The sequence below is a fragment of the Caloenas nicobarica genome, chromosome 1 (assembly GCF_036013445.1).
Source record: "Caloenas nicobarica isolate bCalNic1 chromosome 1, bCalNic1.hap1, whole genome shotgun sequence".
NCBI classification, from domain to species: Eukaryota; Metazoa; Chordata; class Aves; order Columbiformes; family Columbidae; genus Caloenas; species Caloenas nicobarica.
Window position 1 is genome coordinate 103104658 of NC_088245.1, and position 21297 is coordinate 103125954.

The 21297-nt window shown below is 41.8% G+C and overlaps 1 protein-coding gene across 1 annotated transcript in view; it reads left to right on the top strand.

Annotated features, from left to right (window-relative positions):
* The first annotated feature begins 1005 nt into the window (after positions 1-1005).
* Positions 1006-21297, top strand: part of SHROOM2 (shroom family member 2) — a 125854-nt gene continuing 105562 nt past the window's right edge. Inside the window, exon 1 of the mRNA XM_065658673.1 lies at positions 1006-1218. Coding sequence (XP_065514745.1) covers positions 1006-1218 — 213 coding nt within the window. The remainder of the gene's footprint in view (positions 1219-21297) is intronic.

A 21297-nucleotide genomic window follows, 5' to 3' on the forward strand; every position in this document is an offset into this window, starting at 1 on the left:
TGGTGGAGCCCGTACGGGGCGGGGGCAGCGGCCGCAAGGAAGCACCTCCCTCGGGTGCCCCCGCTCCCCCTCCGGTGGCTCCCGCCGCGGCTGCCCCTTGACCTGCCCTCCATGTTGCTCGGCTTCCCCCCGCCCCGTCGCCTCCACCGCTTAACCCTCCCCCTGCCGGCCTCGCTCCCCGAACACCGAAGCGAGGCTGGAGAAGTTCCCCCCCCGCCTCTCTCCTCCATTCCCCGGCCGGCACAGCGCGGCCCCCCGCCGCCTGGCACCGCGAGGGCGGGGCGTCCCTGGCCGAGGCCAGGCCGCAGCCGCCGGCTGCCCCATCGTCCCCCGCTGCCGTGGGGCAGGACCGGCGCAGCCGCCCTCCACCTGCTCGCCGCTTTTGTTTGGGCACGGGGCGGGGGGAAGGAGAGGCGCGGCCGCCCCTGTGTGTGGCGGGGCAGCACGGCCCCGCTCCCGGTGTGACTCGGAGCTCACGGGCACTCTCGCTGCCGTCTTTGTCTGGCGGCCGGCCCGGGGCTGCTCTCCCTTCCTCCTCCTCCTCCTCCTCGCCCGGGGGGGATCGCGCTGCGGGGCTGCCCGCTTTTGGGGAGGGGCGAACGGCTCCGCCGCTGGGCAAGCCCGCGGTGCAAAGAGCGTTTCGTCCTCTTTTCGGGGCGAGAGGGAGGGAAGGAGGCGGGGGCGCCTCGCCGCGCTCCTGCCGGCGTCCCGCGTTGCTCGGCGGCGCCTGCCCCGCCGCTAAGTTGCCACAAGTTGGAGCCGCCCCCCCGCCGCCCCGTACCCGCCGCCGGGTTGTGGCCTCGGCGTGAGACAATACCGCGGGAGGGGGAGGAGGGGGCGGGCGGGAGCAGCCCTCTCTCGCCGCCGATGGGGCCGGGCTGGACGGCGCTGCGGGGCGGGTAGGTGGCTCCGCGGGCTGCCGCCGGCTGGCGCGCACCGGGGAGCGGCCGGCAGAGGCAGGCGAGCCCCGGCCACGACGGGCGCCGCTGGCGGCGCGGGGGCTCCATGGAGGACGTGGGGCTGCGGAGCGGGCGGGAGCGGCTGGCGGGCAGCGACCCGCGGCTCGGCGCCGTGCTGGTGGAGCCGGTGGTGGTGATGCTGGAGCAGCGGGCAGCGGAGGGCTACAAGCTGGTGGAGGTGCTGCTGACCGGCGGAGCTCCCTGGGGCTTCACCCTGAAGGGCGGACGAGAGCACGGGGAGCCGCTCATCATCACCAAGGTGAGAGGCGCCGGGGGGGAGTGGCGGCTCCGGCCGGCTCCATTTTGGCGTGCCCGCGGCGGTGACAGCCCGGCGAGGGGCAGCGGGCCTGCTCCGGCCGCACCGCTCGCCCGCTGCCCGGGGCGCACCGCGGGGCAGCGCGGCTGCGGCGGTGCCGCCGCCCCCAGCGCAGGTGCCGCCGCGCCGGCTCCGTGGCGGCCGTTAACGCCCGGGCAGCGGGTGCCTGCGGCTTGGTGCTGGGGGCAACAGGTTGGTTGTTGGGCGCAGGCAGCCTCGTAGCTCCGACCTGCTGCTTCTGGGAGCTCTTATTCCCCGTTAAGAACCCGGTGCCAGCGCTCCGGGCGCCGGTAACTGGCTGGGGGACCCCGCTGCTGCCAGCGCGGCCCCGGACCCTGCGCCGGGCCCTTCCCTCCCTCCGGGCTCCTGGCGCGGAAGGGTATGGAGGCTGAAACTCCCGGCTCCGAGGCTGGGTTTCCTCCGGTGCTCTTGCACTTGCAAATTAAAAATCACGAGGGTAACCTTTTGTATCTCCCTCCTCCTTCAAACAAAAGGTCTTGTGGATAGTGACTGAACCCGTGCTCCCAAGATGGGGAGACTCCTGAGCATATATGCACTTTATGCTTGTTTGCCGTTTTTTCTTTTTTTTTTCTCATTGCCTTTTTTTCTTTTTTCTTTTTTGGTATGTCTCTGTATACTCACGGCTTTAATCTTAATGTATTGGGCATGAGTTAAAGAAATACATAACATTTTCTAGAAGATGTTTTTAATCTTGGTGTGTTTTAACTTAGGAACCCCCATCCGCAGTCATCATTGGGTTTTGCTGTTAAGACAGCTTTCTTGTTGCACAGTGAAAACACATTAAAATAGATCCATATGTAGTTGGAAAAAAAAAATCCACATTAGCAAAGCATATTTTGCCAAGATCTGTAGGAAAGATAGACATGCTTTGTCTATGGGTCCTGTGGATTCTGCCTGTTCCTATTATAGAAGTTCACAGAGAGTGTCAAAGGTCAACAAGCCCTGTTTCATCCACAGCAGAAATTTTTCTAATCTTGTTTTTCAGCTGGTTTCATTGTGAGTTGTCCAGTTAGTTCCCTTCTCCCACCCTTGAACCAATTGCATTATGGACTTCCCAAGTTAAAACTTTTGAAACGATCTTTTTTCTAGATCTCCTCCCTACTGCTGTTTTTCAAAGAACAACAGTCAGTGTCAGAAGATGTATATGCTGAAAAATGACTGTCTGTTTGCCTTTTACCAGTGCCCTGAATTACAGAATATCAAACCTGGGAGCCATTGAGGAAAGGAGAAATGAGCTATTTACTGTGTATCTACTAGCTATCAAGTACCAAATCAAATAATTCTACCTTTCTGGTAATGGCTAATAAGTGCTACATCTAAAGACTGATTGGTGATACTTATTCATAGTGTTACCTAGGTATTAAGTAACAGGCCTAAGTATTTGTGGCATGAAGATGTGGCTGTGGAATGTGGAGAGAAGTGTCTGAGGATGGGAACCTTGTAACTTGGGTCTGTTGCAAAGGAATAATTAAGTGAAGCCACAGCATTGATATCTCCTGAAACAGTGCTGCTGTCTGGAAATGAAATTTGGGTCTACCAGTGCTGACCTAGGAAGAAGACATGAGCTGGATCCTTTGGTCTAAATTTTAGAGTGTATTTTCATTTGCTGTTGTTGGATGCAAGTGTGTAGAACTAGTTTTGAAACCAGAGACTGGAGCTCATGTCCCCCATGGCCTCAGGACTCCAATCTGCAGAATCTTCCTTTTGGCTTGGCCCACCCCTCTTGGTGTTTTGTTTTGTTTGTTTGTTTTTTCTTCCATGTTGCTTCTAGTGGTGGAAGGCTACTGGGAAGAATAATTTAGTACCAGATGGTTAAAACAGTCCCTTCTTGCAGCAGATGTAGGGTTTATCTCTGCTCAGCAGAAGAGAGCCTTGAACTCAAGTTATCCCCTTACAGAGTGCACATGGGGATTGCTGGGATGCCCCAGGAGAGGGGATGCTGCTTCACCTGTGCTTCTCCTCTCCCTTCTTGGGTAGGCTGGTGACTGGGCAGGAGGATCCAAGAAAACCCACTGGACCAAATCCTTCAGGATGCCTAAACATGTGGAAAAATTCCCAGTTTTGTGGATTCAAGCTGCTTAAGTGTAAGCTAGCTATGGAGCTCCATCTCGCTCTAGTTCAGGGTGGCCCTGGGGAAGTGGGGATAGATGACGCCAAGTGCCGCTTTTTAAGGAGAGGAATGTGACAAGGTGTTAAGGGAGTCTCAGCAGCTACTTAAGGAGGATTTCTAAAATTCTGCCTGTCTCCTTGCTTACCGCTTTCTTGAAAGCGAGGTCAGCCTTTGAAGAAAGTTGCACCTTTATGTAGATGCTAGGAAGTCTGTGGTGTAAATATTTCCTGCTCTCCTTAGCATATACGGGACAACTGCCATTACTGTCTGAAAAACAGCACCACAAAATGCTGTAATTGAAACATTAGTGAGTGAGTGTATGTTGTTCATTTTGCAGTGCTTTCTGCATAGCACGCCTCTTGGGCTTTAGTTTCTCTGATTGTGTGGCTATTTCACTTGCTGACAAGAAGGGAATTTTTTTGTAAGAGTTACCATAGGGAGAGTTCAGGGCAAGAAGAGCTGCAAACGTTATCTGGGAATTTATTAGCTGGAAGTCTAGTCAATTAAAACAAGAGTGTCCTTTGGTCCACCAAACTACCAATAATCAGGGAGGGGACAGCATGCTAAAGAGAAGATGTGTCCAGCCTCCATGGGGGGATAAGCCTGTGCTCAGCCACCGGGATGTCCAGAGCGAAAGTGCTTTCCCTGGGGAGAGCTCGGCCCCCGGTCATGCTGCTGCTGCCCTGGGCTGAGCTCTGCCCTTGTGGGGAGTGCAGGCTTCCCTGCTTCGTGATGGCATCTCTTTCCGTAACTGAAAATAGACTTGGAGGAATAGTCCTGAACTAGGTAGGTGGAATATCAAGTTCACCTGCCAGGCACAGGGCTTTTTTTTTTTTTGCCCTTTTTTTTTTTGCCCTTTTTTTTTTTTTTCTTTTTCTCTCTCTTGCCCTTTCTGTTGTTGCTACTATAGGCACAGAGGAAAACGGTGCATGATAGAGCTTGCTCGATCTCCAAACGTAGCTGGTCTTCTAAAACTTGCCCCACCCACATGCAAGTGGTGTTGCTAACATTGCTAACATTTAAGAAAAAAAGTCTTTTGATGTTGTCATGTTGCTTAGTATTATTTTTATAATGTCCCTTTAAAAAAAATGCTTTACATTTTTTCTGATCTCCACATGTGTGATAACATTCCAAACAAAATTGCCCAAAGGCAGCTTGTTCTTGCCTAATTTGACATCTTGAAAGAAAGGACTTGCTTTTTATAGCAACATGTGTGTTTCAACAGAAGGTGAAATGACAACTTTGAGGACTTGAATTAGAAGTCTCACAAGCCTCAGTTTGTTCTTTCCTCTATTTAAAGAAACAAACTCTGAAGAGGGAGATCTTACTGGAAATAATGAAAATGAAAAGTCAAGGTGCACAAGTGTGAATCTTGTGAAAATCTCCCATAGCTGCATTATCTTGATTACTTTTACTTTAAAATGACTCTCATCTGAGATACGCAACTTGTAGTGTCAGTCACAGCATTGATTGTGGGTGATGGATAGAAAGTAATTTTACTTCCTCTACTAACAACATCTTTAGGAACTCTGAAGTTATTCGGCAGTCAACATTATCCTTATTACATTAATAAATATGAAAACATTATAATTTATTCAAGAAAGATTGATGTATCATTTAAATAAATTCCTCTTTAGTATCAGCTTTACAAGGGCCTTCAGCCATACCTCCTCAAGCTATGATCTCATTGCAGGCTAATCAAGGCTGGGCTTGGCTGGTATTTCGGCAAGATTTCCAAGTGAAACCTGGACTGTTGCAAGAAGTTTTGTTGTTGATTTAGTAGATAAAGTTCTTGTCTCCTGAATGAATCAGTGCTGAATTCATGCCCCAGCTGGAGGTGCTGTCTTTCAAGAAGAAGCCGTATCGGACAGATTCCAAACCTTTGCTTATTTCTCTTTATTTACTTGCGCTTTCCTAATGTGATCCTGTCTATGGTTAGGTGTGAATTGTAATTTTTTTAAGCTAATAATTATTTAAATTGTATCAAGGAATGCTTCTCTATTAATTGGCTGCAGAACTTCTCCATGTGACTTGTATCAATTTGTTAGTTCAGTAGTAAGTGAAGTGATTACTGTGTTCATGAAGTAATTCTTAATCCTTTTGTCATAAGTCTATAACTAAAAGCAATTGCATTGCTATGCTGCAACAGTAGGGGGGGTGGAATCTTTAAGGGTGCTGTATACAAATGAATCAAAAATACATTTTTAAACATAAATACCAGTTGCCTCCCTCAATTTAGGTGTTTGAGGTGAGTTGCATTGGTTGTAGACATTAACTATTCTCAAACTTGGCTGTGAAGCTTGATGTCTAGAAAATCAGCATCCTCTGAAATTACTGACCACTGCAATGTAAATGCAATCGTTTCTGTAAACAGCTGGTTTATAAGTTATTAAAAGCCATTGTTCTGTGGCTGAGAAAGAGAGTTCTAGTCTAGTTCTCCGTCTCATGACAAATTTCATTCACTTCCTTCAGCTCTAGAAAGATAATACATGAAGCAGTATGCATTCTGTTTTCTATCCTTATTATCTATCTTGGACATCAAAACCAAGCAAAGTTACTCACCTGTATGGGCCGTAATTTGAGCATGGGTCTTAACCAGCAATTTTAAAAGAGTGTATCAAATCACATTCTATATTTCGTTTGAAACCTTTATTCAACTTCTCAAGTTATAAGAGTGGTTTATTTGGGAAAGATTGATCCGAGTCAGACCTTTTGTTTGTGCTGTTGAATTGGATATTTGAGAAATTTTAGGAAATATTTACGTATTAGAATGAATGTTTTAGGATTAAAATAGTGTCATGTAGCTATTTATCTTTTTTCCTTGTCAACTATCTTAAAAGGTGGGGTTTTTTCAGTGCTAAAGAAACTCTTGAGTGGTGTTTACCTTTGTATCTGGTTGCTAGATCTGAGGTCTCTGTTGTTGGGAGACAGGAGTTGGTTTGCTTTGATGCAAGAAGATACTATTGCTTTTTACTTTGGCAAGCTGTCTGATGAAGGGAACGCTCTCAAATTTTAGGACTTTAATGGCTGTTGAATAGGGTCTTCATTGTGACTGCTAATTTACTCGCAGAATGGAGCCCACCACAGTCATATATGGTGTAAGTGGTCTGGCTGTGGAAATCTGAAGCTTAAGAGAGCTTATTTTTGGCAAGAGCATTAACAGTTGAAATGCCACCAGTAATGGAAATTGCATTTTAAAGCCATGTCAGATATTGCTACATGTGATCTACACAAACTGTGCATGGAGTTAGTATGAGAGGGTGGGTTAAAAGGCTTGGGACTCAAGAAGTTTCAAGTGAGGTTACGTGCTTAGAGGTCAACAGTGTGAGAGTGCGATTTAAGAAATGGTGAGTGTGCATTTGGAGTCCTGAAACCTCACTTTTCCTTTGTGCATTTCACATTACATTTCAAGACAAAAATCCTCCTGAGGAGGAGTGAGAATGCTATGTTTAAAACCGGAACTAAGAAACTTCCTTACAACAAGCAAGCTTCTAACATTTGGAAATACACATTGCTTTCAAATTGCTTGTTTTTCTCTCCTCTGCATTTCCCCCTTCCAGCTACTTAGGCAGAAACTGTCAAAAATGTGATGATTTTTTAGTTTAAAACAAAATACAAACAAAAACATTCATGTCTGTGGAGTCTGGCAGAGGAATAGGTGTGTTTTGTGGGAATAGTTACTGCAATAGGAGTTAGCTGGATTGCCTATTTGAATGTTTATTAATTTCGTCTATTTAAAGGACAATTTAAACTTCTCTTAGTGTCTGTTGCTATTTTTCAGTGTGAATTTTGGATGCTAGCATAGGCATTAGCATAAAAATAAAACAGCAGCAAGAGACCTCTAGTTATTGCTTGCTGTTATCAGAGGATTGCCAGTAATGACATTTATTACCTAGTTATCCATCATGTCCATTATGCTTGTGTGGTGTGTTTATGTTTGGTTGGTTGGGGTTTTTTTGGTGTTTGTTGTTGTGTGTTGGTTTTTTTTTTGGTTTGTGGGGTTTTTTTTTTGAGAGGAAAAAAACAGTGTGGGCTTGTGTGGTGTTTATGCATGTGCTACATGGGCTTTACTCAACAGGCTGTCTATATTTTTTCCTGTAGAACCTGATTCATTGTATGTTCTCCCACTTAATGAATATTTAAAGTATGGGAGTGTGGAAAGAACAAGATAAATGGGAAGTAAAGCCTGGTCATGAATAGATTAGAGAAAACAACTGTTTAGTAGTAACCAAGCCAATATTACATCACATACGTGTGCTTTTTTCTTCTTGAGGAAAACCATTTGTGTTTAGTCTTCCTATGAGTTTGTAATCCATATAGAAAATACCTAATATTTGTATGCATCTAGTTTCTATGGGTCACTTTATTACAGAATTTTGAGACAGGTCACAGCTATTAGGCAGATTTCTTTACTTGCTGTGCATTTAAGACATACAGTGCATGAAGAGTTTCCCAGAGAGGTAAAGTAAAAATTGGCACAATTATGTTGAGACTTCATCCATTTAATCTATGCAAACTTGTTTTCTATGATCTGTGTTTTGAGCCTATTTGATATAAGGTCAATTGAAGGTTTTTTGATACATACATAAAAAAAAATATTGATGCCTCTCTGTAAAACTTATGAAATTCTCGGTTTTTGCTTTGTGAGTTTTTTTGGGGGGCGAGCGGACAGAGTTGGCTTATCTTTAAGATAAGAAACAGATATGAAGGCTTTCTAATACCACATAGCACAATATTTTCAGTTTCTTAAAGGTTATGCAGCAGGTATGCTGGCTGTGCTGTCCCCATTGCCACACCTCTTCCCCCAGAATATTATCACCACTCTGGGTAACTAAATGCTTTTTGTTTAAATGCATTCATTCAGTGATAGAAAATGTCTACAAAGTTCAGAACTGTAACCAGTTTTAAATTCAACTTAATGTACTTGTAGAATGTGTTTGTATCCTTCATATATGGTTGGACTCTATGATCCTGGGGGTGTCTTCCAACCGAAATGATTCTATGTGTGCTTTGCCTAGCAGAAGACTTTTGGTGATGTTCACCTAGACTTAAGCTAGAAGTTTTAACAGAAGTAGGTATTTTTGGAAAGTGATGCATAGTGTTTAAATTAGACGTGACTTAAGTGCTCTGAATTGCTTTCTGAAGGTGCCTGCCATTTGCTGCCGACTGTGTGAGAAGCTGAGGAAACCTGTGGCTCCTTGGCACATACCTGGATGCCTACGTAGATACCTGTAGTCAGATGAAATATACTCCAGCAAGATTGTTGTCTGCGTATTTGCAATGCGTGTGGCTATACCTAAAACCGTTGGAAAATTCTTTATTTCTCTGATTGTACTTCATTTCTGAACATCACAATAATTTAGCTTTTCAGTCTGATTTATCGAGCTGATCGGGGAGAGTTGTGACGTAGGTTACAGGGACGACCATGATGTTTGTGAAGTTCCTTTCCCTCCCTGTAAGTTAATATAGTATCAGTATTCAGTCTCTAATTAATTCAGTGCATTCTTGGTAAGCACAGGTCAGGTCAGGAGGACAGATAAGAGAATGACTTCTGTGACATAACAAGTTATTGGGGGATCTTTTTTGTGGTCTTTGCATGTACCTGAGGGTCACTGTGGAGTGCCGAACTTGTCAGGGCAGAAAGAGCTGACTAGGAAGTGCATCAAATTGATGCTTTGAGAAACTAAATAGCTTTTGTCGGGTACACAATTCTTGGGTCGGCTCTTAAAGTAGAAACAGATGGAGTAGGGCGTTTGATGATAGAAAAGAAGTGGTGATTTCAAAGTTCTTCTGAACATGGATGAAACGGCAAAATAAACTGAAAGCTTTAAGCTGTTCAGGCAAAGGCACATTGAGCCTTCCTCTGGTTGGCACTGAGGAGAAGGCTTCATATCCAGTGTCCTGTACTTTTCCTGCCGCACCCCTTAAAGAAAGGAAGCCTTCCCCTCTGCCACCAACCCTGCTCTCTCCTCCTTTAACTCTCCCTCCCCATTTCTAAATTATTAGATTCTTTGAAATATTTACACTCTTCTACTTACTTACCCACATCTGTCAACTCATGATATATCGGTTAGGAATCATGTTGTCATGTTTTTAGATACAGAGTTTCTGAAGAATTGTACTTAGTAAAGAGATTTTTGAAGGATGTAGTGGCCCATCGTTCAAGGATGGTACAAAGGGCAAAAATAGTTGTAGTGACTGGAAGCTAGAAATAAGGAATACATGGGGAACTCTACTGCAGTGCTTGAGAGGCTGTATCCCTTTGGATAGCTAGTAACAGTGCCATTTCATCTGTTCTTGCAGTCGTTTTTTTAGCTGAATGACCTTTTAGAAGGAAGAGGGATCATGATCGAGGGTTCTCTTGTTATTGTGGATGTAGGTGGCCTTATCTGATGAGCTCTTTGTTCCAGGTTCTTAGCTGTTCTGTCAATCATGTTTCTGAGATCTAGTCAATTTCTGTACTCGCAGCAGTCCAGTCCTTTGCTGTGTGTTGCGTCATCTACACCAACAGGGTATTTAATGTTCTTGCAATAGCAGAGGGGCAGCTCTCTCTGAGCAGTGTGGCAGGGATTGTAAGAATGCTTTTGCTCATGTGTGAAGTTGGATTAAATTTGGTTTTGTTGAAACTGTAGCATAACGTGATGAAATGAATTCAGAGCTTTTTTTTTAATGGAAATGCATGAATTTCATTCTAAGTTGTGCTTTTTCTTTTAAATGAAAAAGATCCAAATGTTAGTGAAACTTACTTGAAACAAAATCCAGAGGCTTTTAAAATGTCCAGACACTTGAATTTTTGAGTAGCAAGGTCTTCATCCTCAGTCCTTCCATTATATTATCTCTCTAATTGACTTCCAGTCAAGTCTGAATAGCTGAAGCAGGGAAAGATCTGTCAATGAGGAGCATGAGACTGCAATAAATTTGTTCAAAAGTGAAGCACAGGTATCTAACTGCTGTACTCAAAACTGCAACGTCAGTACTTTTCCTTTTCAGTAAAATAGACAATTGTTCTCATAATCCCTCCACAGAGCTATAAAACCAGATTATTTTGGATTTTCTCTGTCTCTTGAGATAGAACATGCTTTGTTATACACTTGCTTTGAAAGCTTCCAACATAAACTATGAAACAAAGCAGTATCTCTCAGTTTTCCAAATATATCTAAGCTATTCTGCATTCTTTAGGAAATAAACCTCTTATCTGATTCAGTGAATACGGAAAAAAAAGTACTGTTAGGTGGTAACAATGCTTTATCTGGAATCTGTATTTTTTCAGTAATATACTATAATCTTTTAGGATAGTATCATAGAAACATGATTTCATGGTAAAGAAAGCAAAACACTTCCTACACAGTATCAGTTAGTCATCATTGTGTTAATTTTGTTAAACAAATTAGAAGCAAAAATGAGTTTGTGGGTGTCTAGTTGGCTGATATCTGATATAACGAATTCTCCAGCTCCTGATGAGTATTTAGATTCTGGATAATGAAATCATTACAACTGCTTTGTTTCCTCTGCAAGTACATATTTTGCTGATCCAGAAGAAAGGAGGACATTAGATTTGCACTAGAGCTGTTTTCAGTTGTCTTTTTTTTTTTTTTTTTAAATGGAATAGCAAAGCGTCCATTTCACGGTAATTCATTTAAATAAAAGAAAGGTGGAAACATACTATGTAAGGTAGTGTTTTGTTGGGTGCTTATATGTGGGAAGAATTTTAAGATGATAGCAAGGAAAACGTGAAGCTTTATGTATCTGTTAAATATTATTAATATTTAGAATAGTTAAGATTTAAGAGAGAGGTACATTTGCAAAATCAGATTTTATAAATGATTTGTAATCTGTTTCTTGCATGACTATTTTGGTGAGGTGCATTTATTTCTAAATATAAAGGCTTATGTAAAGTTAAAAAGTGTGTCTTGTTCTGGGGCTGGAAGATGTTATACAAATACTGGACTCTCTTAAATGCAGCTCTAATTTCTACTTTCCAAAAAATTTGTAGGGCAAAACTTGAAAGCTCTAAGGGTTTTTTTCCCCCTTTTAAACTGTGTTCTTAGTATGTGCAAGAACATTTGTATTTCCTGTTCTTTTCCTTTCCCCCTGTTTTCTAAAAGGCAAAACCCAACAATTTGCTCCCTTGCTTATAAAACTTAAACTACAGTGATTTATTAGCAAAATATTTTTTTTTTCTACGGTCTTTATCTTCTGGGAACTTGATGTTTTTCCTGACTGCTGGGAGAGATTGCTATCGAGAGCAGGGAAGGGAAGAGGGCTGTGCTGTTCCTGACACCTTGGAGACTTGAGGAGTTTCTGTGATTGCTCAATCTGATGTTAGGGAGGGGCATAAGGCAAGTTTTTGTTGCTCAACTGAATTTCTTCTGGTTGATTAAGGAAATTGTCATCTTAAAAAAAAAAAAAGGCACCTGTGACCTGTTATGTTAAAGGTGTAGGTGATTAAAATGTGAGGGTGGAGAGACATGTGGTGGTTTGGTTCCAAGAAGCCAGTGATGAGTCCGACTTTGCAAAGTTTCAGCACAGAACCCTGTGAGAAGCAAGGAACTGGAAATGTTAGTGATTTGGAAATTGGGAGATCTGGTATATTAATGACCTCCTTTGCAACAGGTTGCTTGTGTACTTGTTCAGGGTTGTATGGCATCTTTGCCTCCATGTCTGGTTCTGAACAGGACTAACAGTATTTCCCTACTTCACAGAAGTCTTGTTTCTTGTGAAACAGACCTGACATAGGAACCCAGAACCCAAATATATGGAAACCCTAGGAACACACAGAGTTGTCTTAAAGGGCTGGAGCAAATTCTTCTTCACAACAGAAAACAATGCCCTATGCTTTTGTATCTCCAGTGTTCATCATAAATAATGTACTGAAGTGTGCAATTAGATCTCTTTTCACAAAATTAAACCTACTACCTACCCAAAATGCATAGATGCTCTCAGAGTCTCAGAAGAACAGAAGAGATGAATGGAGTGAGATGAACTGTCAGCACCTGAGAGAGAGGGGGAAAAATACCCCTATAATGTGTATTTCTTATATGAAAGGTCAACCAGACATTTGAATCTGTGAGACTTGAAACATTTGTTAGCAATAAAGCTTCATAAGGAAATATATTTTTGTAGCCAAAACACATGTCCTTGCTGACCACTTGAATTTCCTTCAGTTTCTGATGACTATGACTTACTTGCAGCTCCTTTATAGAATTATACTGTCAGTGGCTTGAGGACTGATGGTGAACTGATGTTGAACATTATCATCTAAGGTCATAACCTACGTTCAAGTTTCAGCAGAATGAAGAGAGCACATTTGTGTTTTCTTCTAACTGCAGACAAACTTAAAAATTTAATTTCTTCATCTGCACATCACCAGCACTAATTGGAGGCTGTTGTTTGCTCCAATATATTGTATCAATGATTGGTACAGCCACCCCACTTTTCAGCTTAAAGATGTTTGGCTAGTATAGACTCTCCATCCTAAATCCAGTGCTGCAAACAGTAGGTCTTTAGCAACCTAGTTCATTTTGCTGAAAGCTGACTGGGGAAGTGTTGCATGAGCAATTTAATTAGCTGATTAGAGGGAGTGGAGATGAGCAGCAGGGAGTGGCAACATCATGGTATACAGTCACACGCCCCACAAAGACTTGCAGGCTGTAGCCCAGCTGACTTCCAGTGAAAATTAATGTGAAGTATGGAAATCTTTTTAGAAAATAAGACTTACGCATTTACTGCTTTTGAATTTTCATTAATGAGCAGTCTGAATCCAGACCTGTACTCTTTCTTCATCTTGTGATTTTTAAAAAATGTATCCAGCCTTCTTCTGAGGACAAAATGGACATAACTGTTATTAAGATCAGAGTAAAAAGAAAACAGTTTTGCATGTTTTAATTTTTTGCTACCAAAAAATACTTCCATTTTAACATCTGGGAGAGCATGTTCACTAAATCAACACGATATTAAGTCACAACACATTAGGATAGAATCATAGAATGGTTTGTGTTAGAAGGGATGTTAAAGGTCATCTAGTTCCAACCCTCCTGCTGTGGTCAGGGATACCTTCCACTAGAGCAGGTTGCTCAGAGCCCCGTCCAGCCTGGCCTTGAACACTCCCAGGGATGGGACATCCACAGCTTCTCTGGGCAGCCTGTTCCAGTGCCTCACCACCCTCGTGGTGAAGAATTTCTTCCTTCTATCTAATCTAAATCTACCCTCTTTCAATTTAAAGCCATTACCTCGTGTCCTGTCACTACATGTCCTGGTAAAAAGTCCCTCTCCAGCTTTCTTGTAGGTCCCCTTTGGGTACTGGAAGGCTGCTGTAAGGTCTCCCTGAAGCCTTCTCTTCTCCAGGCTGAACAACCCCAATTCTCTCAGCCTGTCCTCACAGCAGAGGTCCTCCAGCCCTCTGATCATTTTTGTGGCCTCCTCTGGACCCTCTCCATCAGGTCTATGTCTTTCTTATGTTGGGGGCCCCAGAGCTGAACACAGTAACAATGTCTGCATCTGTTGTGGGTATCTCTTTATCTAAAGGCTTGGAATTTTCTGGGATATATGGTTGATGCTGGCTGCAGTTTGTTACAGCCAGCTTTCCTCTCTGAGTTCTAGAGAAGTTTCTCTGAGGATGTTTTTGTGCAGCTTGTTTTGATATTGAATAAAAATTGGTTACATAGCTTTTAATAACATAATCCTAGGGACTATTACTGTTTAAAAATGTTTGTGAACTTAGGACTGTTTTCTTTTAGATTTATGATCTATTTAACTGTTTTGTAGCGGTTCCAGTGGTAATTTAGCTACTTCTTGGTCACTGCAAATCTGAACTTAGATCTAGACGGTTACAAAACATTTCAAGGAAAATTTTTCATGGACATGTTTGACTCTGTTAATAATAAGGCTGGCTTCCACCTTCTAAAACACAGTTGCAGTCAGTGTCCTGAAAAGCAGCTCCTCTCCACCCCCCAAAACCATCAGTCTTTAGGGACTGGACAGTAATTCTCGGTTGCAGGAATATCACTGAGAAGAAGGAGAAAGCATGCTTTTTGGCCGTGAAATCTGGCATGTTATCACGTATGGTTGTAAGGAATGTGGGCTAGGGTTGTATGTGTAACACTTAATTTCAGAAGTCTTAAATCATTCTACAGTGATTTGGTTTGTAAATTTTATATTCTTGTAATAGGTTTTGTGTTTGTTTGCTTTTATTAATAGTTTTTCTTAGAGAAGACGAAAGAACTGTGACATCCTAGTGATGTCCGTGTAGTTTATTACCAACTGAACTGCAATTTTCTAAACTAACAGGAGCAGCAATAGGTGGTTGTTTCCTGTGGGAGTCAACACTAGAAGGTCACCAGGGTACCTTGCCCACTAGGTTTAGGTTTCTCTGCTGCCAAAGGTATGTTTGGATTAAAAAACTCAGTCTCTAGGTTCTGGAGGGAGCACATTGTAGTTGCTCCTTCTTTCCAGTGCTCGGTCCCAGCCTTTTTGGATTTCCTTTAACCTGTTCCAGTTTTACCTCGTTCTTACCTCAAGTCTATCTCGTTTCATTGTCCTCATCTGAGTGGTTCTGGATTCAGTTCAACAGAAAATCTTCTTTCTTTACCAGTTTCTCCTGCTCTGCCATTTCTATCCCTAGCTCCAGATCTGGTTTTGCCTTTTTCAGCCGGGTGCAGTTTAGCTTATGTGGCCTCCTTCCCTTTTCCTTGGCATGTCTCTGCTTAAAGCCCCGAGCCTACAAAATGTTCAGCATGGACAGTCTCCTCACAGGACTTGCAGTTGATTGAGACTTCTAATAGCTGGATTCTTTCAAAAGTGTTTAACCTGAGTGACATAAGGCAAATATGCACATAGGCAACCGTGTGTGCATCCTGGATGCTGTCAGATTGCTGCTTTTACTGAAGCAGGGGTCACTAGAGTGTTTCAAATTAGTTGCCAAGTTTTCTTTTTAACATAAGCATTTATTTGTTTGTTTCTTGGTACTGAATGAAGCATTTCAGTTTAGATTTGAGAAAATTGAAGGTTTGAGGCCGATGCGCACAATAGAAAGTTTCTGCCTAACTAATTGAAGTATGGCAAGTTTATCAACCACTGAATGAAAATACGATCTCATAGAATCATTTTGGTTGAAAGAGACCCTTAAAATCGTCAAGCCCAACCATAACTCTAGCACTAAACCATTTCCCTAAGAACCTCATCTATGGGAAGCATTGCACAACTTTAGTGAAGTGGCTAATACTATCCATGGTTAATTACTGACATGAATCTTGGAGTAAGATGAGGACATAAGATGATTTTTGTCAAACTGTGGCTTGGATACTACTTTATTAGAAAGACTTAATATGGAAATAAAAGCAACAGAAATATATCACTTGTTTGTATTGAAACTTAGGGTACAATGAAAAGGAAGTTGAGAGCTTGCAGGAAGAACAGTGATTTTTGGTTTTGTATTTGAAGTTAATCAGTTTGCTTTTTTAATTCAAAGCCAGAGTATACATAACAGACTGTGACCTGGAAAGGTCTCCTGTGAATATTGGTGTGCAGCAGAGCACATTGTTTTTTCTCTGCCTCTGTGACTCATGCAGCTAAGATCTCTCATCCAGCTCTGGTTTTGAAGAGTGTCTAGCAAGGTTAGTGGATGTTTTGTAGTGTTTGATGACAGTTGTCCAGGTGATGATTAAATTGTAGCAAAGCACCAGAAGAATGTGTCTCCTTTCTGAGATATTCTGAGAGTTATTTCCCTTTCCGATTAGGCTGTGAGTTGAGGCAGAAGGAGAATGATGTAGTAGTTACACATTATAAAAAGCAGAACTAGCTTTAATGTCCAGTGACAGAAAAGGAATTTTCCATTCTTGAGCACGTGTTATTCAAAGCTTGCAGTTTTGGAAGGAAAGCAGAAACACCGTATGACCTCCAGCACATTCCAGTGTTTTGTTTTTGAGGTCGTGTGTTTTGTTGGTGTGTTTTTTGTTGGTTGTGTTTGTTTGGGGCTTTTTTGGTGGTGTGTTGGGTGTTTTTTTTTTTTTTGGTGACAGGTTCAGATGCATTTTTTCCTTATTTGATTTATGTTCACAGAGCCGTTTCCTGAACTGACCAGAATTCTGGTGATGGATGCCAGTTTCTTCAAGGGTTTCAAGGTTATATAACTACAATTAAATGTCAAAGTTCATAAGTGTTAGTTGCTGGATGCTGGACTTCAATCTCAAAGCACTGGGGCGGGGGGGAAGAAAAAAACAAAACAAAAATCTCCCACAAAACCAACCAACCAACAACAAAAAACCCTCCCTGTAAGCTATATCTCTGTTACATCACTTTTCGTTGTAATGCAGTGCAAGTTGTACACAGGTGTTGAAGACTCTCTTAGAAGACAAGAAGAGGCTAAGATGTTTGATAGGCAACCATGTGAAGTTAAAGATGCAGTGCCATCACGAGAAAGGGAGAGTGTGGTTTGGGTGTTACAAAGGTGTAGTCACTGTAAATAGGTGGGGTTTTTAATCTGATGCATGGCAGTTGACACAGGCTTCCAGTTTGTTAAGAAGATATTGAAAAATTGGGTAGAGTGCTGGAAAGTGGCATAACAGTTACTTAAAAACTGGCAAAAGAAAGTTTATTCAAGGACATTGAAACACAGACCAATATTCAATAGATTTTTAATCTAACAAACATGAAGACTTGCCATGTTCGAAAGAACAGTAATAGTTTCCAACCTGAAGAGCAAAGTTCCAAGGCATATTGCCTAATGTTTTCTGTTGCTTGGTGGATTTCTTGAAAGATACTTGCTTAATGTAAAATAAGTTGTTGGGCTCAGTATCAACGTAACTGGAGGAAAGCAGGTCAGAAATACAGCTGGATGGGGAACTGATTGATCTTTTTAGTATTTTGTCTGTTCACAGGTATTTAGTTTCTGAAGAAACAAAAATGAATGTCGGGATTCCAAACCAAAAAGATTTGAGTTGTATGATGGCAGAGTAAATGCTAGCAAATTGTAGAATCTGTAATCTATAAAGCCGTTAATTAGTTGCAGAGGAACCGAACAGTGAAACTTTTGACTGATACCATTCAGGTTAAGTACAGGAAGAAAAGTGTTTTGTTTTGTATTGCATTGAGTTTGAAGGATACTCAATGGAAAATATGTGGCTTTGTTGGTAGTTAAACACAGCTTTGAATTCCTGTTTTTCCATGATCATGAGATTGTTTATATAAGATATGAGATCAGATCTTTTCATTTATCAGTTAAACTCCAGATGACTTTTGAGATTAGAGTGGGTAGTGTTGGAATTTCTTCAGTCATGCCTTATATTTTATCCCTGTTTTATTTTTTTGAAGGACAACAATACAGGTTATAATTAAATGATTCTACTTAATGTCATATCTCTATATAATGTTTCTGTATTTTGTGTCATTTCCTGCTCTTGTCAGTGACTCTTAATCTTATGTTTAGTGTTGTGTTAGTGTCTGGAGGTAAAGCTTTCTTTGCAGGTTTTTCTCTGAGGTGTAGAAAATTCTCACATCTGCCCATTATCTTTTCAAAGGGTCCATCTTAGCAGTGAAAGTAAGCTCCTTAAAGTATTTAGGGTTGAAAACAAAATGGTATTTATTTCTTAATTTGCAATCCTTAGTTTTCTGTTGGTGCACATCCATTTGTTTGTATCTGTCAAGCATTTCATTTCTGCTTTTGAGTTCAGGTTATTTCCAGATCCTAGAAAATTAGCTATATAATAATGATGATAAATTCCCATTGAAAAACAGATGCCTAAAAAATGCTGACTTTTTTTTTTCTGGATGTTGAACCAAATGAAATCTCTCTTTGTCTGTCTTTGGCTCTGTCAGCTGCAGGATTTTTCCTGTGCCATTGTTACTGATTTATCTGCTCGTGTTCCTTGGAAAAAATTAGAAATACACATTGCATATTGAAAACAATAGAACAGCATACATAAGGAAGACCTTGTATGTGTTGAATTGCCACCAGCTTTTTTCACCTGCAGAGCAGCTTCATCTTAACTCCTTGAAATATGTTGGCAGAGTTCAACTAAGATACTGCAAGTAGTGACATGGCAGTAGAAAGAAATATTTGAAGTAGACTTAATAACAGTGCAATAATATACTGGGTATTGCTCAAAGGCAAGCTAAACAAACATTGCTTAGGGGATTGCATAGTACAAGCAGACCATCTGTTTTTTTGAAAACTAGATCTGGTTCTTGTGGTTCATGTGCACCTAATGTCAAATGTTGTCTCTCTTTTCTGCCAGCAGTATATATTCTGAGTGGAAAATACCTCTAGAGCCCTTTACTTCTTAATATTGACAAATATTAAGTAACCACTTTTGTGAGACCAGATGGCTACTATCACTTAAGCAAAATGGCCAAAAATGCATGGAGGCAATCTGTGACATGGTAACATTCATTAGCTTGCAAGTGTTGACCCACCTTTGAAACTTGCATTGAAGTTGTTATTGGTATTAGCGTCAGACTTGATTATGGATTTGAACCTTTGTGCAACTGCTTGCCAGCCTCTTGCAACTAGTTGACTATGTCTGCTAGTGGTGGCTCCACATTTTCCTAAGAATTGTCAAGTACATAAGTAACCGTGCAGCATAAGACACGGTGTTCCGAAAGATGGAAATCTCGTAAGAAAATGTGTGGAACACACCACATGTACCACATGTTCTCTGGTGATGTGAAATGTATATCCCTTTAGCAAAACAAGATACAGCCCCTCCACTCCTATGGACAGCCCATGTGGATCATAAAATAAACAGAAGGATTAAAGCAGAAGGTTGTCCACTTTGACTTGGTTTAAGCAATATACTCTCTAGTCCGTCAGCTTCATGTTGAAGATCAAACAAGAAGTGCTTGAAGAAAATGTTGAAGTGCTTTGTTCCCTTAATATATGTTTTGAAGGTGGAAGTGTACATTTCTTCAACTTGGTCTGAGCTGTACCACTGGAACTGGTGACAAGAAATTTCAATTTGTTCTGCAGAATCCGCTCAGATTCCTTTCTGAGAGGAATCTGCTTGTCTGCCAGCACAACAACATGCTGCCTCAAGAATACAATAGCAAGCTTTCTGAAATTTTACGAATATGTATCTTCTTGAAGGTGAAAACCAGTGCTTTCCTCTTGAAAATGCTCAGGCACACAGCTGGGGGATTTGAGGTGCTGCACCGTACTTCAGCGTGCTTAAGGACAGTCCCATGATTTACTGGGGGGTGGAGAGCTGAGAAGGGTGTGCAGCAGCGCTGGAGGTAATGACACAAGATCACAATAGCAGCAATTTGTGGTTATCTTGGTGACTGCATCAGTTTTGTGCTCATAATTCTCACACGGAGAACTTCCTAAGGGAGCCTGTGTCACCCTGATGTGCTGTCGCTGTGTCACAACCCGGCTGGAGTCAGCTTTGTGACTCCTCGTGCGTGGGAGATGTATGAAGGCACAGTTTCTGGTTGCTTTGGAGTTTCTGGGCTTCACCCTTGATGAGGAAAACATCTTCGTCTTGCCAATCAAAGATTTCCATCAGGGGCTAAACGCTTTTTATTTTTTTCCTGATTTGCAGGAGTCTCTGTGTAATGACTGTTGCAGGAACATTTCTATCTATTCTCAGCAGCTTCTCATTTGTTTAACATTTTAAAGTTCATACATTTAGAGAGAACTAGTATTTTCAGTGCTAAGAGAACATACCCTGCTGGTTCACAGAGGAAAAAAAATAGTTACAGAGTAGCTCTGGAAAACTTAGGAGACAAGTAATTTCAGCTGAAGTTAGGTTGCCTAGATAGATTCTTGTTCATTTTGTTTAAGTGTGCATTTATAGAGTCACTGCAAGTAAGAAAACTTATGTGAACTATTTTTATTTAGCTGTAAGTTCATGTGACTGGGCTAATTTTATTTGGTCACAACTTAGCTTGGGTATTCTGAGCTTTTGTAAGAACTGAGTATTTGCCAGCCTTATTTAGGGGTTGGAGTTGCATTTTCCTCATGCTGCTTTAAAATTCTCACCTGTAATTATTTGATTTCGTAAATGATAACTGTTGTCACGGGTGAGTCTGTCAGTGATGAGCCTCTGTCAGTATTCACTGACAGGATAGTTATTCGTCTGCTGTCCAGTCCAAACCAGAAAGCCTGATAATCTAGCTGTGCTTTTGAGTCAGTAACATTTCCGTTTTTATAAATATAACAAATAATGATACAGGTTTGTATCAATCCATTGCGTTTTTCAAAAGCTTCTTTTTGGCATTTAAGTAAGTTCAAAACAGTCTTACTGCTCCATATGCAAAGTTGCCATGAATGTACCATGCAGGTGAAGGATTTTTATAGAATAAATATATTGCCTTTATTTCTTTTCCTTCATCATTGGACATGTTTGTCCTTGTCTCCAGAGTTGGAGCTCTGTTTTTTGTAGCTCCTTTGTTTGAGATAGCCATCCTGTGGATATCTCTCTTACGAGTGCCATCTTCCAGTGCTGTTTTCGAAAGCCCGTTTACTCTTGCAAACAACATCTGCTACTCCTGACTATCACAATTTTGCTTAGAGACAGCATGACCTCGCATCTCTTTCTAAAAATGCCTTGGCTGTCACTGTTGACAGAATCCTTTACTTTCAAATCAAAAAGGAAATTACTTTTTGTTAGTCATGACTTGCTAACATTACTCATTTTATGGTAGCTACTGTATAGCCGGTTTAATGTGCTCTTTGTTTTATGGATTCATTTCTTCCTTCCTTACTTCCCCTCACCGTCAGCATCGTGAGATGGGGATATTGCCTGGGCAGCCATGTCTGCTGGATGTAGGAACACAAGGACAGCTGTGGCAAGTGGGGACAAAGTCTACCGGACCTCGTTTCCTGTTTGGAAGTAGCTGGGAGTTAATAATTGAGGAATGAGTCTAAGAAGCAGGAGAAGTATAGTGTAATTTTTTTT